The 27,777-nt window shown below is 44.9% G+C and overlaps 1 protein-coding gene across 4 annotated transcripts in view; it reads left to right on the forward strand.

Moving 5' to 3' along the window:
• Zfp64 (ZFP64 zinc finger protein) overlaps positions 1 to 27,777 on the forward strand; it is a 76,549-nt gene that overhangs the window by 18,483 nt on the left and 30,289 nt on the right. For 3 of the 4 annotated variants that reach the window (XM_063248141.1, XM_005000843.4, XM_003463654.5), the window contains exons 5-6: positions 2,634 to 2,885; positions 8,011 to 9,839. In XM_063248141.1, the coding sequence (XP_063104211.1) occupies positions 2,634 to 2,885; positions 8,011 to 9,293 (1,535 nt within the window). In that variant the 3' untranslated portion in view covers positions 9,294 to 9,839. Of the gene's footprint in view, positions 1 to 2,633; positions 2,886 to 8,010; positions 9,840 to 27,777 lie in introns of those variants that run through there. The other variant, XM_063248142.1, reaches the window with a different exon arrangement.

Here is a 27,777-nt window from a genome sequence, read left to right on the forward strand (position 1 = left end):
TTTTTAATTTCTTTTTTAAATTTTGAAACAAGGTTTCTTGACCTTGAAACAAGGTCTCTTGAACTAAGTCCCGAAGTTCTCCAGCCTGAGCTTGAATTAAGTCCTCTTGCTTCAGCTTCCCAGACGGCTGGGATTACAAACATGTACCACCATATAGTCTCTCTCCATAAAGTTTAAAATCACCATAGGTTACTTATAATGCCTCATGCAATATGTTCTAGAAATCATTGTTATAATATTTGTATTATTTTTATGGTTATTATTGTTTGTTGTTTATTTTGAATTATTTTGGATCCACAGTTGCTTGAATGCACAGAGGCAGAACCCAGCATATGCAGAGAGCCAACCCTAGCTTATTTTTAGCATTTCTCAGATGTGTTACATGGAGAAAACATTACTTTTAAGCTATTTTAAAGTATGACATGCTCATATTCAAATGATGCAGACATGTATCAAGTCAAGGAGTATAAATGTGCGTGAGCTGGGGACATACTGAAGCTTGACTTGCGTTTCACTAATTGCCTGAAGTCTGTTATTTAGCCTCAGTCTTTAGAAGATGAAACAGCCAACAAGTCTGTCTTACATTCCCTGGCCATGACAGGGAGTGCCTTATTCCACTGAGCCACAGTGTCACGGCCCTTGGATTGATTCTGATTATTCAGAGCCTCCATGTCCAGTATGCAACACACTTTGAAAGGCTCCGTGTGGATTTCATGCGTTGAATTTGCATCATTCAAGCATCACAGGTCTATCACTGAAAGAACAAAAAGTACCTTAACCATTAATAATGTTGGAGGAGCAACGTGAAAGTATAAATGAAGGTCACAACTTTGTCTAATTCTGCAAATCCGCATCTGCACACAGTTAGCCCAGTTTGTGTTTGTAGGATAACTGTTCCTGAACTCAAGCATCTCCAGTATCTGCAGGTCCGGGTGCTGACCAGGAGGTGTGGTCAGTGACTTCACAGAGGAGGGTGTGCTTAGTAAGCCCTGGGGACTGGGGAAGTAGCAACAGCGATGGAAATCTTGACCAGCACAGCTGGCTGAAAGCTCTTCAGCTTTCTTCAACAGGTGTCTGCCGGGTGTTGCAGGCACACAGTGCAGTGATCACAGGGACCAGACAGTGCTGAAACATCACTCCTGGATTTTTAAATTGGACCGCGAAAATTTTTAATAATAACATATAATCTTTAAGAGACTTTTAGATGTACCCCTAAACCCCAAATATTCTAAGACAGTCATGATCCGTTTGGGCTGACAACTTATTTCAACACGTGGCCATGTAGAATTTGGCCAAAATACACATATGGTATACAAAGTAAAAAGTGAACATCCCTCCTCACAGCCAGCTTTCTTCTAATCCCATGCCCCGAAGTCATCAGCCTTGGTAGTTTACTGGGTGTCATTGTAAAATATTTGTACGTCTCTATGAAAACACACTTTTCTTAGCCGGGTGTGGTGGCGCATGCCTGTAATCCCAGCACTGAGGCAGGAGGGGTGCCATGAGTTTAAGGCCAGCCTGGGCTGCATAGTGAGACCCTGTCTCAAAAAGAAAAAAGAAACCCGCATACGCTTTTCCCATCTTACTCAGGTAATTGTATGTGTACTGCACCCTGTGCCCTGCTTGTGCATTTGACACTGGGCATATTTGTCTCTTGGTTGGCATGTATCTGTTTTGTTCTTTTCAGTGGTCAAGCAGGGAACTGATTCACTGATACACGCCACAACCATAACATAAAATACTTCAGCCTTAAAATCCAGTTGTAGATGCTTAATGATGTGAAAAGATGATCCAAATCAGGCTAAGTGCAAGAAAATAGTCAATTAAAAATAGTAGTCTTGAGTCTGATTCCAGTTGTTAGAGCGATTAAATAAAATAATTAAAAGGGCACAGCACTACTCAAAAGGTGTTTAAACTGATGGTAAGCCAGAGGGGGTTTTGGGGTGCCAAGAAAAGTGCATATGCACACATGTTCCAAATGCTCAGAGAAATGCACAGAAGTCAGTGCTCACCTGACATGGGGGCTGTTGATCCCAGAGCACTCTGGGAGGTTGACCAGGACTGCAGGTGAAACCCAGCGTGGACAACTTGGAAAGACCTTGTCTCAAAATAAAAGCAAAAAAAATTTAGAAGGTTGAGAATACAGTTCAGTGCAAAGGCCCTGGATTCAGAAAATACAGCAGTCTGCACCAGTTCATAGATTGACACGAGTATCCATGAGGTTCAGATTAAGTTGCCACCACGAAGAAAGCCAAACAGGAGCTCAGGCAAGATGAGAGTTTGTGTGTCTCAGGAAACCCTGCAGAGGTGGGTAGGTGGTTGGGGACAGACAGGAAGGCAGCTCTGTCCCAGGAAATCATCCTGGAATGTAGGTGCCCCTGCTGTGCCCTTACCCTGCCACCTGCAGGGTGCTGGCTGTGCCCCTCCGCCCAGGTCAGTGTTACAGCTAGCAGGAATGGGGAAAGAGAAAAAGTACAAGCAAGCAATTACCTTCTATGAAAGGGGCGCATTTTTCCCTCTCTGCCGCCTCTCACCCCTCCAGCCTTCTGGGGTGTTCTAAGCATCCTCGGGTGGCCGCATGTTGTCCTCTAACCCTGTCCCCTGATGCCTTCTGTGTCTCTCTGCATGTGAAGGCGACAAACCCCACAAGTGTGACATCTGCGGCAAGTGCTTCAGCCGGAAGGACAAGCTGAAGACCCACATGCGGTGCCACACCGGCCAGAAGCCCTACAAGTGTAAGACCTGCGACTACGCCGCGGCCGACAGCAGCAGCCTCAACAAGCACCTGCGGATCCACTCGGACGAGCGGCCCTTCAAGTGCCAGATCTGCCCCTACGCCAGCCGCAACTCCAGCCAGCTCACCGTGCACCTGCGCTCCCACACCGGTAAGCCCCACCCGCAACCCGCGCCCCGGCCCCACCTCCAGCACGCGGCTGAAAGCCCCGAGTCACACAGTGAGAACAGCTAGAACAGCTTGTTGGAGTTTAAAAAACAGTAATGGGGGGACCATCACAGTGATAACTTCACATATATTGTATAACTATAACTTCCTGACTGGTAAAGTGTGTCTTGAGGAGTTCCACCAGGTGAAATAGAGGTATAAGCAATGCAACTTTAATAAATTTCTGCATTATGATTAGGCATTTCAGTAATTCTGTTTTGTTTTTATTTTTTGAGAGAGGGTCTCCATGTGTAGACTAGACTGCCCTTGAACTGCCTAGTCTGGCCTGGAACTTGCCATCCTCCTGTCTCAGCCTCCCTAGTGCCAGAATTACAGGCATGTGTCTCCAGTAATTTTTAGAGTACATGCTGGTTAGTTCAGCTTAAAACAGCTTGATTGGAAAACCACAGCAAGGCTTTGGTGGTGGGTGCCTGCAATGTGTGAGGTCCTGGGTTCAATCCCCAGCACTGTAAAAACAAAACACACACATGCGTGCACACAGTAAAATCAACATAGTTGGTTATGGGCGCTTTTCTTTCGGCATGCGTCATCAGCTAGCTGTTGATGTAGTAATGGTGTATAACAACCACCACCCAATCTCAATGGCGTATTATAATAAATATTCAGTGCTCTCCTATTTCGGGTCAGCAGGGGGTGCTGTTGTGATGGCTCAGTTTAATCCTATGTGTGGGGCAGGAGGGGCAGCCACAGATCTCGCTGGGGAATCTGCTGGCTGTGGGCTAGCTGTCTCCCACTGGCTTTGGCTTGGGTGGTCTGGCTCTGCTCTCTTGCCATCTCTGATCCTCCTCCTGGGCCGGGGGCTGCCCCAAACTTGTCCCCCTCATGATGACGGCAGACACACAAGCAAGCAAGCTCCGCTGTGTAAGCCCACCGCAAGCCTCTGGTTGCTCAGGTCTGCAGATGTCACATCATCTAAAGCAAGAGGCATGGTTGGACCTGGTGTCCAGGATGGGGTTGAGCACATCCACACTGAGAGGTCACCACGAAGATACAAGGAGGCTGAAGAGTTGGGACCATTTGTGCAAGCGCCCACCATCATGCATGTCTCTCTGACAACCAGAATGTAGCCACATTGTTCCCGAGACGCCCATGGATCTCATCCTGTCATAGACCTGGGGTTGCATGACCTCCATCAGGTCAGGGTTTGGCTCCTCTAGCTAGAAGCAGAGTAAGAAGAGAAATCTGTTCCCCGGCATGCACTGGTGAAGCAGAGCCCTGGTGATGCCGATAACCCTGATGTTTGGAAGCAGAAGAGCGCCAGGCTCTAGCAATCACCACTCCACAGGATCTTGCACTCAGGTCCCACTGGCGAGACAGGGAAAGTTCCTTGAGTAGGCTTTGGGTTCACTCTCTGCTCCTTGACGCTACAACACCTTTTCCATCACCTCCTTTCATTGCTTCTGAAGAAGACTGGAAAATGGACTTTGGAGACGCTTTCTCAACCTGCTTCCTAACACCTGGGAGTTTCCACATTGTAATCTAGGCTGGTGACAGTTTTGCTGGAAGAGCTGCCCGCAGTTCTCTTGGAGTGTTGCTACAATTTGTAAACTCAAGTGTAGGTGCTGTCTTCTTCTTGTAACATTCTGCGGGACCTAGGAGTCTGTTTGTCCAGCTGAGAGAATCTGCTTGGCACCGAATAATTCCTTGGAAGATTTTCAGCAGACGCTTGCATTCAGACTTTCATTTCTCATGTGCTATTTAGTTGAAATCATGCCCTGGACAGGATCTCCGTCCGCAGGCTCTTGTCTGACTTTGAAAAGGTGCTCAGAGATGACTTTGAAGACTCTGGCTAGATGTGCAGGCCAGAAATGAGAAACTGTACACAGCAAATCTTTGTTTTTCTCTTTTCTTCCTAAATTCTATGTCAAAAGTGGCCAGCTCTTTTTCAAGATTTTCTTTCTTAGAGGTTCCTGATCATATGCAGCTTCTAAAACACTTTCACTCTCCTTCCCAAAATTTATCTCTTTACCCAAATCCCAAACTCACATGTATTTTTTTGTCTTCTAAGTTATCAAGTTACTAAGTTTTTTGGTGTCTAAATTTTACCTGCCATTAAGTGCTTGCAGTAAATATGAATCGTCATTTTTATGGCTTCCCCCTGTAACTCAGTCCCGTATTTTGATCTTCCACTTGAGTGGCACCTCATTTCTAGATACCAATCTATATCATGATTGTCACAGTGGTGCAGCAGTAATAAAAACCCCACTAACCTCTGTAGATACAACAGCATCCTTTGTCCGTTCACATGTTGAGAAGCAGCTGGGGATGGGGATCCCCTAAGTAGGTGACTGCTGACCTTGGCTCAACTCACAAGTCTGAGAATCTGCTGGCCAGGGGTAGGCTGTCCACTAACCTGCTACCTAGAGGGGTGGGAGGTAGGAAACTTGAGGACATTGATGTGATCTGTTCCAATTTAAGACATTAGGATAGGGGCTGGGGATTTAGCTCAGCGGCATAAGCACCTTGCAAGCGTGCAGTCGTGAGTTTGATCCCTAGTACCAATTAAAAAAAAAAAAAAAGACATCAGGATAAGTGATGTCCAACTGATCTCCTTCAGAAGTCTTTCCCAGCCTCAGATAGAGAAGATAATGTATAGTGATTCATTTTGACATGTAAGGGTGAATTTGTAGTACCATCTTTAAATTGGCCTAGAAGACAGATGATGGCTAAAAATTTAGATAGGTGTCATCTATGCATTGCCTCCGTAGCATGTTCATTTTTTTCTTTTATAAATCTGTAATCTGTGCTACTTCTAAAATTTTAAATTAATAGGGTTCTGTTCTTACCTTTCTATTGATTGAATGCACTATAGATGGCTACCTGTCATCTCAGAAGCAACCTAAACTCAAGAAAATCTATCAGCTTAACATGCTGACTGATGTCCATTATTCATTCAGTAACACTTGTTAGGGCCTGCTGTGGACCGGACACCAGCACAGTCATCAGCCTGTGGAGAAGGGAGAGTTGAGGAGATTATCTGAGCAGGATGATGGAGGGATTTAAATCCTTGGCCTTGTGTAAAGAAAGTGTTGTGAGGCTCTGTAACTTAGCTGTGAGATTCGGTTTCCCTGGGTTTGACTTCTGCTGATCAAGACAGACAGAAAAGAAACAACTAGCACTGCAATATGGGCAGAAAATCTAGTAGAACACTCGGATCAGGAATTCTTCCTCTGGTGTCCTAGACAGCTCTTGTAGGAATCCATGAGTAACATTCCGGAGGCAGGATCATGCACTGAGATGGGAGAAAACTTGTGTCGTTATTTCTACAACCTAAACTGGTGCTTGGCGTGTCCTTCAGTGGCGAACACAGGTAACCAGTTGATAGTGATGATGGGAACCTGCCACCAGTAGAAATCAGATGTTTTCCTCCCAGTTGGTGCAGCTAGATTAAAATATTGTTTACAAGCGACTCGGCTTAGGACTTACTGTAGCTACAAGACCTGCCGCAAGATCTTGCTATTGAATATGTTGATAAAGTATGCATAGTGCTGTATCACACATTTTTCTTTTAATATTTTAATTATTTGAATATAATTTGGAATTCTTTTTTTTTATTTTTTTTTTTACCCCCACCCCTGGAATTCCTATTTTTTTAACCTTAATTTATTTTGTGCATTTAAAAGATTATTCTTAGAAGGGTTTTCGCAGGGTTCATTAAACTGCCAAAAAGGGACGGTGGCATAAAAAGAGCTAACAACAACCTTTGAAGGCAGGAAAAGCCAACTTCCTCTGACACCAGCCAGACAGCAGATAGCTAGGCTTGGAGAAAGCCCAATTACAGCCCATGGTAGCAGCAGCGCCCCTTGTGGTTGTACTGTAAACAAGCAGACATGGTTGTATTCCGTAAAACTTTATTTACAAAAATAGGCTTTGGGCAGGATTTTCTAGAAACATGTTAAATTGCTCTCCACTGCATTTATCTCCACTGCATTAATCTCTAGCTGCATTTATCAAATAGCTTATGACGGTGTTGTAAGCCTTATGCCAAAAAGCTGGAACATGAATCCCAGTTTTCCAAGTGTACAGGTTGAGAAGGTGAACGTGGGTTAAATGTACAGTCAATGGTCTCGCTTTGGAAACGGTCGGGATTGGAATCCAAGCCCAGCTACACATACTGAGTGACCATGGGCAAGTTTTATAGTCACTTGGGGCCTCTGTGTCATAGCTAGGACTGCTAGGGGTAGCGCTCTCCTCCTGGGGATGTTGACGGCATCCAGTGAGACGGTTCTGTGTACTCAACTGAAGTGTCTGCTGTCCCAAAGCCACTGAAGACCGCCAGCTGCTGTTAATGTCACTTGCTTAAACAAGATTGAAATGGGGGTGGGGTAGCATCAGTGCCTTACCTAACTCGGACATGGCATTCATTGAGTTAATAAATTCGGAATATCGTGCCCATTCCGGTTTGCAGTTTTGCTTTCCCTGCTCATCGTTTCAGCAAATAAGAGTCTATTTAAAAAAAAAAAAAAAAAAAAAAGCAAGCAGCTGGATTCTGTAACTTCACAAGTAAAGTGTGCAGCTGGCGATGTGGGATAACTAAATTTTGCTCAATAAACATCTCTATTAATAAAAATCTGCATGAAACATAAGCTGGTGTTTCAAGCGCTGTAAAAAGAACACTCGGATGAATGCAGCATGAAGCTGACCCATTTGGAAAGGCGCTGCTGAGTCTGTGGCAACACTGTAACTCAATCAGAATCCACGGATTATGCAAAGCTCTGCAGACGCGAGCCACTCACCAGCAAAGTGGGCGCATTAACCGTGTGAGCCATAGCTTGAGTGTTTCAAACAACATGACAAGTGTGTTTGCAAACCTGATTTGGGACAATTAAATAGCTCTTTTCCATCTCATCCCCCACCCCCACCCCTTCTGGGTTTCCTAAGGGCGGTGGTGGCTTAGGCTGGGGAAGAAGCGAAGCGCTCCCCCTCCCCTCCCGGAGGTGGCCTCCCGCCTGCCTTGGTATATAAGCCAGTTTCTGGTGTGTGCTTCGGGGGGATCCGCTGTGGTTGTTGCCTGCCTGTTCTTATGGAAACTCACCTTGTGTTGACAGGGGACGCCCCCTTCCAGTGCTGGCTCTGTAGCGCCAAGTTCAAAATCAGCTCGGACTTGAAAAGGCACATGCGCGTGCACTCGGGGGAGAAGCCTTTCAAGTGCGAGTTCTGCAATGTCCGCTGCACCATGAAGGGGAACCTCAAGTCGCACATCCGCATCAAGCACAGCGGGAACAACTTCAAGTGTCCGCACTGCGACTTCCTGGGTGACAGCAAAGCCACCCTCCGGAAGCACAGCCGCGTGCACCAGTCGGAGCACCCGGAGAAGTGCTCGGAGTGCAGCTACTCGTGCGCCAGCAAGGCGGCGCTGCGCATCCACGCGCGCATCCACGGCCCCGAGCGCCCCTTCAAGTGCAGCTACTGCAGCTTCGACACGAAGCAGCCCAGCAACCTGAGCAAGCACATGAAGAAGTTCCACGCCGACATGGTCAAGGCCGAGGCTCTGGCGAGGAAGGACGCGGGCAGGCAGAGCAGCCGCCAGGTGGCCAAGCTGGACGCCAAGAAGACTTTTCACTGCGACATCTGCGACGCCTCGTTCATGAGGGAAGATTCGCTCCGCAGCCACAAGAGGCAGCACAGTGAATACCACGAGAGTAAGAACTCAGATGTGACCGTGCTGCAGCTTCAGATCGACCCCGGCAAGCAGCCCTCCGCGGCGCTCACCGTCGGGCACCTCCAGGTTCCCCTCCAGCCCAGCCAGGTGCCCCAGTTCAGCGAGGGAAGAGTGAAGATCATCGTGGGCCATCAGGTGCCCCAAGCGAACACCATCGTGCAGGCCGCTGCCACCGCGGTCAATATCGTCCCGCCCGCCCTGGTGGCCCAGAGCCCCGAGGAGTTGCCCGGGAACAGCCGGCTGCAGATCCTGCGTCAGGTCAGTCTGATCGCACCCCCTCAGTCCTCGGGGTGTCCAAGCGAGGCGGGCGCCATGGGCCAGCCGGCCGTGCTGCTGACCACGCACGACCAGGCCGACGGGGCCACGCTGCACCAGGCCCTGATCCCGGCGGCCGCGGCCAGGCCCCAGGAGGGCACCGGCAACCAGACTTTCATCGCCAGCTCAGGCATCGCATGCACGGACTTCGAAGGCCTTAACGCTCTGATTCAGGAGGGGGCAGCCGAAGTGACGGTGGTCAGTGACGGGGGCCAGGGCATCGCCGTGGCCACCACCGCCCCGCCTGTATTCTCCTCCTCGTCTCAGCAGGAGCTGCCCAAGCAGAGCTACTCCATCATCCAGGCAGCCGCACACCCGGCTCTGCTCTGTCCAGCAGATTCCATACCGGATTAATAACTAGAACTCGAGGAGGGCAGGGCGCGTGACAGAGAAAGAGGAGGAGGACAGTTCCCTAAGAGGTTCCCCGGTGATGTTTTCCTGGATCCTCATGCCTCCACCACCACCACTGCCGACACAGTAATAAATTGTATTTTCTGCTGCTTACTGTAATTTTTTTTTTAACACTGTAGCAAGTCCTAGACCGCCTGAGTCAGCCTTCTGACCAGGGTAGGGTCTTGTGTGTTACCCAGATGATTCCAGTGAGGAGTTGGAATTCAGGGCGTTCAGCAGGAATGCATTTGTTTCCAACTCTAATCAAAGTTCTTGCCCATCTCATTCAATCAGGGTAGGAGATGGCACCTCCCGGCTTCTCTTCAGCCCATTCTCAAATGTCCCCAGTCTGGGGTAATGTGTGTTCCCACGTGGATACAAATAAACCTACTGGCTTGAAGGTCCGTTTTCTACATAATGTTATATGAATACTTGAAAGAAAAAATGCTTAGTGCGAATGAGCAGAAAAGAAATGTTTTTCCTAATAAATTGATTCTTGGTTAAAATATACCGAATGTTAATGCTTCTTTGCACTCAGGCTATGATTTGGGGCTAGGGGTGTGAGTCGTTATATAATTAAGGAGAATGGGAAGCAGCAGACATATTCAGTCCTCTGACAAATATTACACAAACATCTACCTCCTTCCTAATTGCATCAAATTTGCATCAAAATTGCATCTGCAATACTTAAAGTGATCTGCACAGCTACTTTTGTTTGAAACTTCAGACAGAGGATCCTGACATTTTGTTTAGATGCAAATATGTTGTAAGTTCTTGCTAAGGTTTTCCAGGTTATCATTTTATAATGCTAGTATCTGTGCAGATCCAGGGTCCATAGAAGCAATGTGGAAAAGCACCTCGCAGGACTGGGGGTGTGGCTCAGTGCTTTCCTATCATGCAGAAGGCCCTGAGTCCAATTTCCTGTACCACAAAAGAAAAAAAGGGGGGGGGCACCTCGCTTTTTCTGAGAAACAGGCTTCTATTGAGAGAAAAATTCAAATTATTTTCAGCTGAAATGCTGTTTGATCAGTAGGTGGCGCCAGAGAGCAACATACGGTCCCTCACAGTGCTTATAACAGATTCTCTGCCATTGTAATGGCCTGATTTCTGCCCCCAGAAAGGCTGGTGAGAAGGCGTGGTCACTGAAAGAAGTGTGCTTAGACTATTACGCCATTCATTTTTGCAGAGTTGTCATCACTTTTATTCTTTCAGAGTGTACAAATTTATTTAACCAAGCTTGCCATGCAGATCATCTCTATACCAAGGGATGACTTCTGGTTTTGGTAAATAAAAAGCTAAGGAAATGCAAGATGATTCGAGCTTCCTGTTGGAGACGTGAAGTCCACTTCTCTTAGGAGAGAGCCCTAGACTTAGAACAGTTTTGTCTCTTGCTTGCTTGCTTTCTTGCCACCTCTAATAACTGAACAACTCTGATCACTTGCTGTGATCCCTTTGCCGCAGTGTCTTCTTATCAGGAATGGAAAGTTTAAGTTTTATATAACTGTATTATAGAATGTTACTGTAATTGACCGATTTTATTCTTTGTAATGGGTGTTAATCTCTAACTGTGCCAAATATAAGTTAGAGTTTATTGTAAGTTTATTTATATAGGTAAAAAACAGTGTATATGAGGTTCAACACTATCTGCAGTTCAGGAATCCAGGGAATGTCTGAGAAGGTCTCCCCTCAGGATAGGGAGGAGGGACTCCTGTTTTGCTTTAAGCTATTTAGAAAATATTCAGCTATTACTTTTTAAGGGGCTAACTTATGTCTCAGTAACTTCTCCCATTGCTGAGACAAAATACCTCACATCCACAAGTTAAAAGAGAAAAGGTGTATCTTGGCTTACAATTCCTAGAAGTTTCAGTCCATAGATGGCTGGTTTTTAAGGCAGGGAGGCATGGCAGAGGAGCATTCCAGAAGAGCAACAGTCCACAGCAGGGCAGGCAGGAAGCAGCAACAACAAGCCCTCTTACCCATCCAGGTCACAAACCTATTGGTTGGTGCCAACCACACCCAGGGTGGGCCTTCCCAGAACTAGGCTAAACCAATCAGGAGCTAATTTAGTTATCACACACCCTTAAACCATATTCTCACACCCTAGATCCAGCCACCTCTGAAAAACCCTACCTAGGGGTGCATGAGGCTTTGGGGGGACATCTGGGTACAAGCTACTTGAGACAGGGTCTCACTATGCAGTTCAGGCTGGCCTTGAACTCACCATGTAGCCTAGGCCGGCTGCAAACCCACAGACCTGCCTCTGCCGCCCAGCTGCTGGGATTACAGGCAGGCGCCACCATGTCTGGCAACAATTCGTATCATCATAGCTTGTTTTTACTTTTACTCTTTTTTGACTTTTCCTTATCTCCCAGAATTCCCCTTTCTTCAACTATTAAAAGATTTTTCCTAATTATAAATGTAATTTGTATTCAAGATAAGAAAAATCAGAAGTAGAATACTATGAAGAAAAATTGAAGTTACTAATAACTTTATTATCCAGATCTAAACACAGTAAACATTTTCATGGGATTTCTTCCCGATGTTTTTCCTATGCTCACATGTATGTGTTTTCTACTTCAGGTATAAAGTTGGGGTTGAGTCATGTACAGTATATGTTAATAGTTACATTTCTTTTTATATCCTTACACCTCCACCTATTGGCTGCCCTCCACACCTACACACACACTCATGGATATATGTCCATGCATGCATGATTAGCGTTTTTTTTCTTCCTTTTTTATGACCTTTTTTTTTTTTTCCTTTTTATCGGTACCGGGGATCAAACTCACGACTGCCTGCTTTCAAAGCAGGAGCTTATGCCACTGAGCTAAATCCCCAGCCCTTCCTTTTTTATTTTAACAAATTACAATAGCAAAGTGCATTCCTTGCAATAAAATATATGCAAATGTACAAAACTCAAACTGACAACAGCCAGTCCCCCCTATTCACCCCACCCGTAATAAGTAATGTTAAGCTCTGTGTTTCTATGAACATATATAGAAAGTTAACAAAGAAATAGAGATTCCTAGTTTTATAATTGGATCTTATTGTGTACATGTCTCTGCAACTTGCTTTTTTTATTCCATTTATTGCCAGTTGTTTGGGTCAGGACAACGAACCCGAACGTTTTTCAGCCAAGGGTAGCCATGTGAATATTCTCTGCTTTATTAACCATCTCCCTTTCTGTGCATGTTAGGTTGTTTGGGTTTGTCTTGTCTTGTTGTGTTTTATTTTGGTTTTGCCATTGCAAACCCACAGTAAACAGCCGACATCATCCCTCAGATTCAAGTGCTTCTTTTTTCTGGAGTTTAGATTCTGAAATATGAGTTTCTGTAGTTTTACTTGCATAGATTCAGACTAATTTTTAAAACAGTAATATTGGGGCTGGGGATTTAGCTCAGTGGCATAAGCGCCTGCCTTGCAAGCCTGTGGTCATGAGTTCGATCTCTGGTACTGATAAAAATACAAAAAAAAAAAAAAAAAACAGTAATATCACCTGTGTGGGGGCCTGAGCCATCTGTGACTCTGTCACCAGTCTCCTGAGGTTTTGTCTGTCCAGTGAGTAAACATGGTCACCTGGTCTTTTTTTAACGTTATTTTATTAGCATATGTTTGCAATACACAAGGTACATGTTCATAACACATCTTGGTTATTTTGTATCCCTGTTCCCCTCTCTCCTCCTCTGGACCCACTTTCCCCATTTTCATTGTTATTGTTAGGATTGTTATTAGTTCATATTTATGACATACGACGTTTACAGTCATTGCAGGTGTTTGGTACATGTGTAAGACACATTTTAAACCTTTTCACTTCTTCCCACACACACACACTCACAACCCTTCACTTCTTGGACCCCTTCCTGTTTACAAAAGTCCTGCCTTCCTATCAAACTTCTATTTTGCTTTTTACCCTTTGCCTAACTCAAATGAGGGGTATCATACGGTGTTGAAGCTTGTGTGTCTGATTTATTAACGTTATATTTTCCAGGTATATCCCTTACCCTGTAAATGTCTAGAATCTGTCTGTGTAGCCAGGTAGGAAGTGCTCACTGTGTGTGGACACCACATTTCCTTTACCTGCCCATCTGTTGGTGGACAAACAAGCTGCTTCCAGAAGTTGGCTATTATTGGGGATTTAGCTCACTGGCATAAGCGCCTGCCTGCCAGGTGCAAGGTTGTGAGTTCAATCCCTGGTACCAAAAAATAAAATAAAATAAAAAAGAATTTGGCTATTACAAATTGAGCTGCTGTGCACATTGGTATCGTGTATTGCTGTAATGTAATTTTTAGCTCTTTTGGAAGGCACCTAGAAGAGGAGCAATTCCAGGTCAATGGAATTTCTACTCTTGCTGCTTTGAGAATCCTCCAAACTGATTTCCAAAATAGTCCTACTAGATTATGTTCCCACTAACAAGGTAGCAGGACTCCTTTTGTCACCACAGCCAGGGCGGCATGTGGTGCTATTTGATTGCTCGAGGACGGTCATTCTGTCTGGTGTAAGATGAAAGCATTTGTTGGGAAGTTGGGGTACAAACCCTACGTCTGTCACACATCACTGAGCTTTGTCCCCTCCTAAGACGCGTCTTTCTATTGTTCCCATGACACAGACAAAAAACGACCACCTTTTACTGTAGCTGGATACCGTTTCCTTCCTTTGTGGCTCTTGGTTGTCTAAGAAATCCCCTTCTTTCCCTGACCTCAATAGGGTGCGTTCTTTCTTTCTTTCTTTTTTTGTACCGGGTATCTAACTCACAACTGCGAGTTTGCCAAGCAGGCACTTACATCACTGAGCTAAATCCCCAGCACCAGGTTTTTTCTTTAATAGTTGTTTTTCTCCAACTTTCAACCAGATTTTATTGGTACATTTTAGATCTACCTAATGGTCACCTTCATCATAGAGTTTGCACCTGTACCTGATATAACTTGATCTCTTTCTTCCCTCTTCCACCCTTTCTCTCCTCCCCATTTACAAAAGCTTTGTTTCCATTTCTTCCTTTTTTCTGACTTTTTTTGTCTCTTCTTTCCTTTCTCCTCCCCCCTCCAGTGTTCCCCTGCCCGTTTGAACATTTTCTTCCAGTTTCACAATATCTGTTATACATTTTGGACTTTATTTACACCTTTGGTTTCTCACACTAAAGCAATGTGGCATTTACATGTGTCCCATTGATTTAATTTGAGAGTATGATCTCAAGGTGCATCCATTTCCCTAGAAATGCCTCAAGCATATCCTTCTTTATGGCGAGTAGTACTCCATTGCGTTTAAAAACAAACACATCTTCTTATCCATTCACCAGTTGATGGACATTTGTGCTGTTTCCAGGATTTGGCTGTGGCAAAGTGCACCACCGTAAACATGGGCATGCGTACATCACTGTGGTGTGCTATTTTAATTCTTCTGGGAAGACACCAGCGAGGGGAATAGCTGAGTAAAATGGAATCTCTAATCCTACCTTTCTGAGGAATCTCCACAGTGGGTGCACCAGCCTACGCTCCCACCAAGAGCGAAGAAGGCCCCTTTTCTCCACAGCCCCCCCAGCATTTGTGATTGGTTGATTTTTTGATAACAGTCATTCTTTCTGGGGTGAGATGGAATCTCAGCATTGTTTTAATTTACATCTGTCCCATAAACAATGATTTGGAACATTTTTTCATATATTTATTTTCTGTTTGTACGTCTCCAGCTGAAAAGTGTATATTCATCTCAGGTGCCCATTTTTGGACTGGGTCTCTAAATTTAGGCAGGTCTGATTTTCTTGAGCTCTTTATATGTCCTCCATAGCAATCCTTTGTCTGAGGAACAGCTGGAAAACGTTTTTTCCCTGTGGGTTGTCTCTTCACTCTGCAGGTGGCTTGTCTTGCTGTGCAAAAGTTTTTCAATCAGAAGAGATCCCAGTTTCTTTGTGATAGAAAGAAACCAGTTCCTGTGCAGTCACGGTTTTGTTCATAAAGTCTTTGCCTACACCAATGTCTACCTATGCTATCTTCTAGCAAATTTAGTGTTTCTGTTTTAATATTTAGATCCTTGATCCATTTTGATGTTAGTTTAGTGCATGGTGAAAGATATGGGTCTAGCTTTAATCTTTTTTTTTTTTTTTTTGGTCTTTTTCATTTTTATCGGTACCAGGGATCGAACTCACGACTGCCTGCTTGCAAGGCAGGCGCTTATGCCACTGAGCTAAATCCCCAGCCCCCTAGCTTTAATCTTGATATGTGGAAAGCCAGTTTTTCCAGCACCCTTTATTAAAGAGGCCATCTTTCTTCCGGTAAAGGTATTTGGCTCCTTTGTCAAAGAGAAGGTGGCTGAGGGTGCTTGGAGCTGTTTCTGTATCTTTTAATCTGTTCTGTTGACCCTTGGGTCTGGTGTGCGTGTGTGTGTGTGTGTGTGTGTGTGTGTGTGTGTGTGTGTGTTTGTTGAAAGCATAAACAAATACTATTTTGTTATATTTGGCTAACTTCGTTAGCAAAACTTGACACTAAGTGTTGTAACTTCTTGGTCTCTGAAAGTAAGATCTGTGGTAGTTAGGTGATAAAGTCATCCCAGTTCCAGATTGTTACAGCCCTTCACTCACAATAGTTCTACTGCTGGTTTTGTTTGTTGGGGGGGGGGGCGGTGTTTGGTTGGTTGATTTTTTTTTTTTTTTTTTTGTACTGGGGATCGAACTCAGGATCCCGCACTTGCCAGGCAGGCACTTAGGCCGCCGAGCTAAATCCCCAGCCCTGGTTTTGTTTTTTTGTCCCATTGTATTAGCCAGAACTTCCAAACATTAATACTGCCAGCATCCCTGTTGTGTCCTTAATTTTAATGTGATGGGCTTTGGAATTTCCCAATGTAATATAAGGTTTCTTTTGAGTAATAGTTTGTATGGTTCTTAGGTCATTTTCTTCTAATCTAATCTTCACTTAGGAGTTTTTATCCAGGTGGATTGCTGGGTTTTAGCAAATATCTTTTCAATATTTTTCAACAAGTGTATTTGGGGCTTGCGCTTAACTATGTTAATCTAGTGAATGATTTAGGACACAGCATGATACTGAATCATCTGACGTTCCTGAAACAAATTGTCTTGGTCATGTTAGAGTATTCTTCCAATGTATTACTGCCTTTCATTTTCTTGTATTTTATTCAAAATTTTTACAACAGTATGCATAAATGAAGTTGAGCCCTAGTTTTCCTTTTGTGTTGTTTTTTATTGTTTATTTGGGTTGTTTTATGAAAGTAAGTTAGAGCTCTCTCCTTTTTATCCAGTAACCTGCAGTTGTTTGGCTCTCAGAAACCATCTGCTCTAGTACCTGGACCAATGCCCTTTTTCGTTATGCATCCTTGACAAACTTCCCAGTTGTCTTCTGTAATTACCGTTCTGTTTAGGTGATTTGCCTCATTGGGTCTGGTTTTGGTAGTTTACATTTGCAAAAGAAAAAAGTATTCATTTTGCTCTAAATTTTCAAACTTGTTATCTATAGTTCCGTTTAACATTCTCTTAAATCATCTTAAATCTCTTAATCATCTTAAATCTCTTAAATCATCTTAGTTTCTTTTTAGCAATTTTTGGTCTATTAACTTTCTCGTTATGTATATAACATATATAATATTGTGTGTATACATATATATGTGTTATATATAACTTATGTGTAATTTTTTGTATTTTACTATTTTATTTGTTTTGCCAAGGGCTTGTCATTTGTATTAAAGCAAAAGCAATTGTTTTGCTTTCTTTATTCCTTCTCTGTCTTCTTCTACTTTATTTATTTCAGATGTCAACTGTTTAATGACTCTTTCTGCTTTTTTTTCAGTTTATTTCATTATTTTCATTTTTTGCCTCAAGTTCACTTATTCCTCCATCTACAATAGTCACGTAGAAGTGTAGTGTTCCATTATGTCATCACCAATATTAAGAGATTAGTTTTAATTACACTCATGACTACATTCAAATGTAAAAAGAACGTGTGTCAAAGATTTTATCCAATTCATTATTTTAAGAGAAACGGTGAGATATCACAGCAGACTCAGAGGAGACTGAACACATGCAGATGTAGACAAACAGGGATTCTGGGATGAATTCACAAACAGATGCAAAACCAGTCAGTATCAGTTGCCTCCCACCAAATAAAAAGTGTTTGCAGTCTTCTGAACAAGTGATTTGCAGTGATACATATTTCTGTAACGTACGAAGCTGTAAAATGGGACAAACCATGGGGCAAGGGAGGGACACAGCTCAGTGGTAGACCAGTTGCCTCCCATTGGATTCGAGCCCCTGGACTGACCCCGGCGCCTTCAAAGTAAGGCAATGAGTGAAAGACAAACCGCTACAGAACAATTAACGCAGGATGTGAGGCTGGAAAGATACCCGGATCTTCTTGGCCTACTTCAGACTCTTTCAAAATTGTCCTAACATCCGTATCCCTATAAATCTTTATATGAAGTCTCCTTCTTTTCCTGAATTTCTAAATATGTTCTCTCTTATTTCAGCTTTAAGGTTGTTTGGCTGGCTGCCTGTTTGGTTAGAGAGGTATGGATTCCGGGGATTAAATATAGGTGTTTTTCTTATTTTTCAAGTAGTGACAGTTTATAAAATGATACTTGGTTTTTGGTTTCTGGTGTTGATGGCTTATGGTCTGAGAATGTGAGTTATGAAATGTGTGCATTTTGTAATCTGTTCATCTTCTTTATGCTCATTGATATGACCCGCTTCTGTAACTGTCTAGAGGCTATGAGAGAAGAGTATGTGGTTTCTCTGAAGTTCAAAATTTTATAAATCAAATTGACTTTGTTATTCAAATCTTCTCTCCCTCTCTTTCAGTCTTTGTCCATCTACTAAACCCTCTCACTTGAACTGTCTTCTTAACTAACTTTTATTTTATTACCAGAGAGTCGTTTCATTATATTTTGTCATGTGTTCTATTGGTCGGTGTTTACATTTTACCCTTGTATACTCGCTACGCCTTCCACTTAGTAGCTTTTGGCTATAATTCAGACTTTGTCTCCTAACAGTGCTCTGAGTCTTACTGTATTTTATTACACTTGCTGGTTTATCTTTGCCCATTCTATTGATTTAAAACTTTATCAGTTTCTCTTTATCTTTGATAGGAGGATTCAAATATTTTACATTTATCATAATAACACATACTTGGTCATATTCATTTCTGTCTTCTTTAATATTTATTGTTTGTTGACTTTGTGGTTTTCGCCTCTTTATTTTCTGATATACCCCATGTCTCTAGAAAGTGTTTACACGTGTCTCCATTCTGCTAGCAGCTACTTTCCAATCTTCAACAGTTGTTATTAAACTTATATTTCTCTCCTGTATCACAAAGAAGGTCCATTAGCCTGAAAACTTGTAAATGCCCAACCTACTCTGGCTTACGTCTCCATGAGACTTGATTAATAATAGTCACGGAATTCTCACCACCAAGCTGAGAAGTCCTGATTCTGTGCACTTAGGACTCGGTCACTCTGCCCCGAAACCGAGCTGCAAATTTTAATCTAATTCTGTTAGTGGCTAACTGTGGAAGCTGTGGCTTCCGGAAATGGCAAAAGCAAGTTTCTCTACTAACTAGACAAGTCAGAAAGCAGTGAGCTGAGTACAATCTGACTTTATAAAGGGGTGGACCAGGTCTCTCACGGGGCCTGAAATTTGTGCAAATTAAAGGACTTTCTTTTTTAAAAAAGAATGTAAAATGGTTGCCTGGTGGTGCACACCTGTCATCCTAGCACTCGGGAAGCTGAGGCAGGAGGATAACCACAAGGTTGAGGCCATCTTGAGCTACATAGTGAATTCAAGTCCAGCCTGAATTATAGAGTGAAACCCTGTTCTCCCCACCACAAACACACACACACACACACACACACACACACACACACACACGCGCACACACAGAATGTAAAATTATGAACACAAAATATTAAAAGGGCCTGAAGTGGTAAGGGATTAAATCTTAAATCTCAGCATCTTCACAGCAAATCTGTCTGATTTTAGGCATTTAGACGTCAGCAGAGAGGGAGTAGGGTCTCCTGTGACAGGGAAAGTCCTTTCTGAAGAAGAGAGGAAGCGCCAGTGTTCACGGGTGGAGGATGCGGTGAGATGTACCGTATGGAGCGCCCAGAGGTGGGCACCTGCAGCAGCCAGATCTTGTCTTAAGACAGAATGATGCCCTGGAAGGACACGCCATACCCACCCACCCCCAGCTTGGCAGGAAAGCAACACGGTGTTTGTTACGCAGACCAAGCCCTGGGGTACAATCTTACAAACCATCACTGGAATTCAAAAAGCAAAACAACTTGGCCCCGCTACTCCCCATTATGTATTTTTTTATAACTGCATTTTTGTCAGCAGAGCTAAACATTCTCTGCTCCCTCAATAAGAAAGTCGTGCAATGACTCTCTGTCTGTCATTGCTGCTACCGAATGTCATCTGTCCTTCCTGTTTCACATTGTTGTGTCCCACTGTCGTGAGCACAGCTCTCATTACCATTCACCTTCGTCTCATCGTCACTCTTTACAGTGAACCCCAGCTTCGTTCCAACGGATTCTGCTCTGCCCTGATTAATTATACAACTGAGTGAGATTTGTGGTTGGGCAGGTATTTTATAACATGAAACTCTGAACTTGAATTTGAAATGAAGCCGAGATTTCTTAGGTTCTTGTGGCAGCTACCTTGTTAACTCCTTTCAAGGGCTTGGGGTCTTCACGCTCTCGGAAACTCAGAATCCTCACAAAAAATGAGGATTTTAGAGCCAAGTTTTTCAAATCTGAGACCACAGACTCTTACGGAGGTAGGGGAGGCAGTCTTTCCTGCATTTTTAAGAGGAAATGCTACAAGCAATTTTCTCATACTTTGGAGCTTTTCATTTCAATGTAAATGATTTTTTAAAATAGTACACGCATCCTGATTCATTTGAATAAACAACTCATAACCAAACGCCACCACAAGATTCCTTCTGTTCTCCAGTTTATATTTTCTGCATTGGCTTTGAAGTGGTTGCAATCAATAACTGGCTTGAAAATCAAGTGGAAGTCTGTTCCAAGGGAAACCAAGAAAGAGCCATTGCCACCCAGGGGAAAACACGCATTCTCACTGTTTGAAATGTGGATGGCACTCAGGTAGCCCAGATGGGGAAAACAGAGCATAGAATTTAGGTTTGCCTGGATGGTCCACAGTGCCTAAGGATAACATCCTTAAGTCACCTTGAAAAGACATTTTAAAAGGATGTTAAATATAAGGAGCAAAACAGCCCCTCCATTTCCGTAACTGTAGCTCCTTTCCATCTTCTGTGCCATCTGCCTAGCGCTGTAAAGACAGCCTCTTCTTTCTGGCTGCTCCTCTGCCTGCTGACTCCAGGGGTAAAATACCGCCCCCCTCCCCGCCCCCAAGCTGCAATTAACTCCATAATCCATCGAGCCTGGTTTATTTGGTTTTATTGGTAATGTTCACAGTTGTAGTTCAGAACTTCCCTTTGTGCCTATTTGTTTACATGGTTCCCACAAGGTGTGAGCATGCGCCCACCCGAGGGCAGGAATTAGACATCTCACCCACCGTTACCCCCCAGCAGGCCACACTGTACCTGCCACAGAGTAGGTGCGTAATAAATCTTTATTAAATAAATTGCAGTCACAGTTTTTCAGTGATACAAGCTCATGCTTATTGTCTACAATGTGGCAACACAGTGCCACGAGGTGTGGGTAGGACCCCCATTGGCTCCTCCCAGGAGCTCCTCCTCTCCTCTCTGTGCAGAAACTGGGTGCTTCTCAACCTGCCTGGTGTGAGACTCCCCTGGAAAACTTGTTATAAATACCCTAAGCCATAGCCAGCGCTGGAAACTAATACAGAGGACCTGGGTGGGGTCTGAAAATACATATATTTTCAATGTGGCCCCTCTCGCTGGAGGTGGTTCTGATTGAGCCATGATGGGAAATATGAAGAGAAAGAACTGAAGTCCTGGAAAAAATAAGAGACCTGCAAAAATAAGAGACCTGCCCAACGTCACCTAGCCATGAGCCCTGAGAGGCTAAAGCCTAGAACCAGCACTCACATGGTCCGCCCTCATTCTAACCAGCACGTTGGCACTAGCCACGACCTTCTCCCAGCTCCCAGGGCAGGGCTTGTTGGCAGGAATCTGCTTCCTCTCCAGCTGAGCCACCCACTGGTCCCCATCCTGTCAGTACAGCAGCAGGGAAAATGCAAGGGGTGATCAAATACACTATGACTGTTTACACTCTGCAGATATACCACAATAAACGACATATTGCCATGACCGCCCCTCAAAACACGCTTACCCCATCCTTCTTCCACTATCTGAAGCAGTCCTGGAAGTCTCCTTGCATGAGTGTCTTTATGAGGTGTGATCAAAAATACAGCAAGTGCTGCTGGCAGATGCCACCCAACAGACAGGCAGGCTCGGGAAAGCTTCCGGTATGGCTCCGTCCTCCTAACCCACCAGATCTGGCGCCATGCGACTCCTGGCTCGTCCCCAGCGTCACAGTGGTCATGGGAGGTAAATCTTTTGAATCAGTTCAGGCCATCAAGGCAGCCACAACTCCACTAAAGATGCTCACAGAAGAAGACTTCCAGACCTGCTGCAGAATGTGGCAAGAATGACAGGCTGAGTATGTTCAGAGTGAGGGGGCGGCCTCAGAGCGGGATTAACGGCCATGTGTCTCTTCCTGTAATAAATTGAAATAAAATTTTGAAGCACTTACTGTATTCTTTTTCAAATGCACTGGTGAAGAGGCCCAGTGGGCCTTTGTTGTGTGGGCACTGGGTTTGCACCCAGCTGTGAACAGTATCTCTATTTTGTTGCACCTCGGTTCACAACTCTCATTTTGGGAATTGGAAGTCATTATCTTAAGGCTGGGGATGTACCTCAGTGGTAGAGCGTGTGTCTGCAATGCATGAGGCCCCAAGTTGAATCAAGACCACCAAAAATAAAGTCAGCTCTTTGCTGTGAGGCTCTTTTCCCCACCAGAATGTTCTAGTGTTGCGTGACTAGTAGTCTGTGCTTCTTGCAAGGGAGCCAGATAAGACCACTGGTGTCTGGTTTTACACAGATTCTCTTGAAGGATCCAAAGTTCAAGAGCTGTGTCCTGGAACAGTCACCGTACAGCTCCTAGCCACTTTTTATCAGGGAGAAGTTTTGTTTGTTTTTTTCATTAATTCAGCCTTTCTCTGTGTTGGCATCAGAAAAATTCTCTGGGCTAGGGATATAGCTCAGTGGCACAAGAGCCTGCCTAGCAAGTGCAAGGTCCTGAGTTCAATTCCCAATACTAAAGAAAAATTCTCCTTTGAGTAATAAAATCAATGTCTGCAACTGAAATTCCTCTACACATTAGGTAGAAATGAGTTGTCTGGGAGGATTTCAGCTGAGGTTCTGCAGTCATACAACACTCCAATAGCTTTTCTCCCCCAGCTGCTGTGCTAGTGCCTTTGCTTCTGGGCAGAGACGACCTGTGGGCCTCTGAGGATCTGAATTTAAGCACCAGATGCTGGTCCCCACCAGGCGCCAGTCCCCACTGGGCACCCTCATCTTGGGCATGAAACACAAGCTGCATGAATGCAGCCAGGCCAGGCGCACCCTTCCCTCCTGCAGATGCCCTTGTACCAGCCCTTCCCTCCTGCAGATGCCCTTGCTGACATCCTTTTGCACACCCAGTGGGAAGGGGAGCAGGCTCAGCAGCGGGGGTCCTGAGACTTACATGTGCTGGAGCCCCATGCACACCTCATTCAGATGCCTCACTGCTTGCTGGGGGTCCCCTTCCCCAGGGGTCCTGCTGATGGGTGACAGACAGGTGCAAAGGTGTTTTCCACGTCCTTTGGTTGCCTTTTCCAGTTTTGTTTGCTGCCTTGGCTGTCAACCTGGTGCCACAAGAGTAAAAGAGGGTTCCCGCCAGTCTCCAGGGGAGGGAGCCCCCATGAGCTCAGACTGAGTGCAGCTATGGTTGAGCCCTGAATGCTGGGAGTTGGCAGGGCCAGGTCACAGTTGTCCTGAGCCCCAGGTGCTTTGGCCTGAGTAGGTTCCTTCCTGCACACACACACACACACACACACAGAGTAAATAAATAAACTATCTAAAATTTCATCTTATAACTATGTAGATACAGAGATGAATACATCTGGGCTGTTACATTAATTTTTCTGATTTTAGTAGAAATTAAAGCACTCTGTGGACTCCTAAATATACGAAGGGCCTGGAGCACTAACTAAGCCCACTGTGCCAAAAAGAGGGAGCCCTGGGATACTAAAAGCTGATACCTGACTCTTGAAAAATACAGTCTTCATTCTACAGGAGAAGGGGTGGGGATAGAGTAAGCAAAAAGATAATTATTTATCTTTTGTTTTTTGGCAGGTTCTTTTTTTAACCATAGCTTTATCAGGGCATAATTCACACACCATCAAATGTACCTTTTACAATATAGAACTGAGTCTTTGTACTGTCTCCAAATTTATGTACGGATTACCAGACCCAAACGCAGAACATTTTTGTCCCTCCCAAAAGAAAGCCTGAGCCTATTCACTGTCAGTTTTTGGCTTCCCTCCTCCCCAAAACCCCCGGCACCATTCATCAACTTTCTGTCTCTGTGGATTTGCCCATTTGGCACTTCGTATAAATGGGGTCACTCCAGGTGCGACCCCTGGGAAGCGGCTTCTTTCCCTGAGTGTAGCACTCCCAGGCTCCCTCCTCACTGTACTGTGAATCAAAGCATCTTCCTTTTCAAGGCCAAATAATATTTCATGGCAGAAACAAACCACATTTTACCAGTTGATGGAAATTTGGGTTGTTTCCACGTACGTTTGCCCTATTTTTAAAAAAAAATTGATCTCTTCGGGTCTTTAGAATTATTTATGAATTTCTGTCATAATCCATACTGGCTACTGGGTAAGTACTGACTGTGCGTCCATCACAGTCAGTCAGCAGATGCCCTTCTTGAGCAGCTCTGTTGCACAGAGCTGTTAATAGCCTCTACGTTTTACATTTTACTGGCTACAGTGAAACAGCTGGGCCGCCACTGTGGGGCCGACAGCCATTGTGTAGAGACTTGAGACTGAATTTGACTGGAATCATTTCGTGATTAAGATCATGTTCTGAGGGGCTGGGGATTTAGCTCAGCAGCATAAGCGCCTGCCTTGCAAGCGCGTGGTCGTGAGTTTGATCTCCGCTACTGATTAAAACAAAATCGTGTTCTGCAGCCAGAGTCCTACACTGGAAATCTAGCACAGAGCACAATGCATTGTCCTTGTATAAAACACAAGCGCAAACAACTGATTCCAACACAGTGGCCAGGACAAAAAGAATAGATTGTAGCAAGGAAATGACATGTTTACCCCTCAGCTGAGTAGAAAATGTGGGGTGCCTGCAAGGAACAATTCTGATCTCAGAATAAAGTAGCATTCTTTGAGCACTTACTGTATACTATATACTCACTAAGCATTTAATTACTGCCTCCCATGACCACCACTCAAAGCCGTTGAGAGTGGACCAGAGGAAAACTGTCCTCCGCACCCAAATCACATTTGCCTGCACTCTTTTTTTATCATACACAGGAGTATTTATTCATGTTTCTAAAAGGTGGTTTCAGGGCTGGGGATATAGCTCAGCAGCATAAGAGCCTGCCTTGCAAGCACGTCATCATGAGTTAGATCCCTGGTACCAAAAAAGAAAAAGAAAACAAAAGAAATAAATAAAACATAGTTTCTTAGCATAGTCAAGACTTTGTGAAGGTGGGACATGGTGTCACATGCCTGCAGTTCCAGCACTTGGGAGGCTGAGGCAGGAGGATTGCTGCAAGTTCAAAGCCAGCTTGGACTACAAAATGAGTTCAAGGCCAGCCTGAACTGCATACTGAAACCCTGTCTCAAAAGGTCAAAAAAAAGAAAGACTTCGTGAGCATGAAAAATTATTAGTAGTACTTTAGAACTGACATGCCTAGGGCCAGGGTTATAACTCAGCAGCACAGCACCTGCCTGGCAAGCATAAGGTCATGAATTTGATTCCCAGTACTAAAAAAAGTAAAAAAGTAAGGTAAAATAAAAGAATTGACATTCCTGAATTTTAAAGGTGGGATTTAGTTACTAGGAAAAGGAAATAAATGATGGTGAGCGTTGTAGGCACCATTGGCTATGTGGGTATCACAGTTTACTAGCAGATCCGTTGCGGGGTACATGTATGGGACTCCTTATGGAGCCCGAAAACCAAGAGGACACTAGGCTTGTGTGGTTGTGAGCCATGAACTTAACATAGCCCGTTTGTTCTAGTGGGCCACTGATTCTTAGCACTTTCTCCCCCAAAGTTGTGGATCCAGAGAGATGAGATTGATTCTGACCTTGATAACCCTGGACAAAAGCACTCATTAAATATACAGTGAGCTCAGTAATTCATCCAGGAAGTATCTGCTGAGCATTTACTGGGTGCCAGATGCTGCCCTGGAAACCCGTGAGGTTCCCGTGAGCAAACAGGAGGCGGTAGTACACTGATGGGCTCGGTGATGAGATTTCACACAGGCATGCAGCCTTACACGAGCGAGGGGAGGACTGGGAACCAAGAGAGTGCACGAGTGAGCAGACAGCTGCAGTTTTGGAAAGGACAGTCAGCAAAGGTCTCCCGGAAAGGCAACATTGGAGCAAAGACTGATGAGGGGTGATGCAGCTGTGGCGGTACAAGAGGAAAAGAGGGCCAAGCAGCGGGAACAGCTAATGCAAACCCTCAGACAGGCACACGGCTGGGTTCGGGGTGGGATTGGAGGGCCACAGGAAAGAAGCTGGTGGAGAGCAGGGCTGAAAGGAGCCCTATTCCTCAGGCTTTCTGTGCCTGGCATATTTTATAATAATAATTAAAACATGAATCACACCTGCATTCATTCAGCAAATGCTCATCACCAAGAGGGTTTATGATGGCGGGGACACGGGGAAGCCAGGATCTTGGCCCTCTGGGTGCTTAGGGTCTAGGAAGGCAGACAAGCAAGGTGCCACAGCACCTGGGTGCTCAAGTGGGGGACACCAAAGCACAAAAGGGAATGCAGGGGCATGTGGCCCAGAATTAGAAGGCCCGGGGAAGGAGGAAAACTCCTGAGTTATGATAAACAGAAGGTCACAGTGGAGAGCAGGGAAACAGGGACAGGCATCCTTAGGTGGAGGGGGCCCGACAGAGGTCCAGAGGGACCAAGGCCATTTGTCACTGGCGCATTTTGCCAGAAGGAAAGAGGCCATTGGAAAAGGTTGATGCTCCTTATGGAGTACTAGCTTCTAGGAGAGTCATGTTTCAGAAATATCACATGCGTGCCCCTGACAAGAGACGATCCCATAGTCCATCTTCCAAGCAGGGACACTTTGAGTGTGAAGTGGCACCGTTGATAGTTAGGCTGGAAGAACAGGTGTAAATCAGCGTGACTTGCTGACCAAAAGGGCTCAACCAGCACTATGAAAGGATGACTTGTCTACGGGCCATGATGAGTCACAACACAACACGCACAGCAAGGCCCCGCTCGGAATTTCCGATCAGTTTTCCCAGAAAAACAACCAGTCACAGGCCACAGAGCAGGTCAAGGTCCGAACATTCTACCTAAATTTTATTCATCGTTACTATGAATGTATGGACCTGTCTTTCTCAATGTGTCTCTTCTCGGCTGCATGATTCATTTGGAGTATTAGTGAGCCAATAGCAAGAGGGGCTTCGAATGTGGCTGTGCCATTTCGTGGACCTTCTTGCCCATGAAGAATCTGCCGTGGGAAGAATCATGTCCTGTGCAGTCCCCAAGGAGCCCTCGGTGCACACAGAGACCCCCCTCCACCCCTGCCTCAGCCTGGAGCCAAGCCCAGCGGAGCCACAGGGACCCCACACAGACTCCGAGAAAGAAAATAAGCACTGGCGCCGAAAGCCACTGAGACTTGGAGGTCGTTCGGTTACATAGTTAAAACTGATTCATCTAACAAAGCACAGCATTAGTGAGTAGGCCGAAGCTGTGGTTCCCGTGGACTTGTATACGCTGCTCAGGAGGTGAGGAAGGCGATCCTCTTCCATAGAGCAGTATTCTACTTTAAAATCACTTTCGACGCGAGTGTAATGAAACAAGGATTTGTCCCTGTACAATGTCTTCCCCTCATGCCTTCCTGATTGGCTTCCTTCTCCATCCTTTGTGTGCTTTCTTTCCATTTGGGGGCAGTCCTCTTTCACAGGGGCCCTTAGCTCGCTCCTGCCGGCCTTCCCTCCAGTGGGCATCGCTCCTCCGGGGCAGGGGTACCCCAAGTGGCCATGAGGCCCAGCACCTCCCAGGAGAGGGATGCAGCGCTGCAGGTGCCCCACTTTTATGAGACTTCACACCTTCTCGAAGAGGATCCTGCTCATTTAGGGCCGAATCTTAGTTACCCTGTGCCTCAAGAAGGAGAACCAGGCTTTAGATGAAGCCGAAAGACTAGAGTGTTGAAATACCTATAAGAATCTAAATGATTCCCAATGTTAAAGTGGC

This window comes from Cavia porcellus, unplaced genomic scaffold, assembly GCF_034190915.1.
Source record: "Cavia porcellus strain 051 isolate PalLab524CR breed Dunkin Hartley unplaced genomic scaffold, mCavPor4.1 scaffold_5, whole genome shotgun sequence".
In the NCBI taxonomy this organism is placed as follows: Eukaryota; Metazoa; Chordata; class Mammalia; order Rodentia; family Caviidae; genus Cavia; species Cavia porcellus.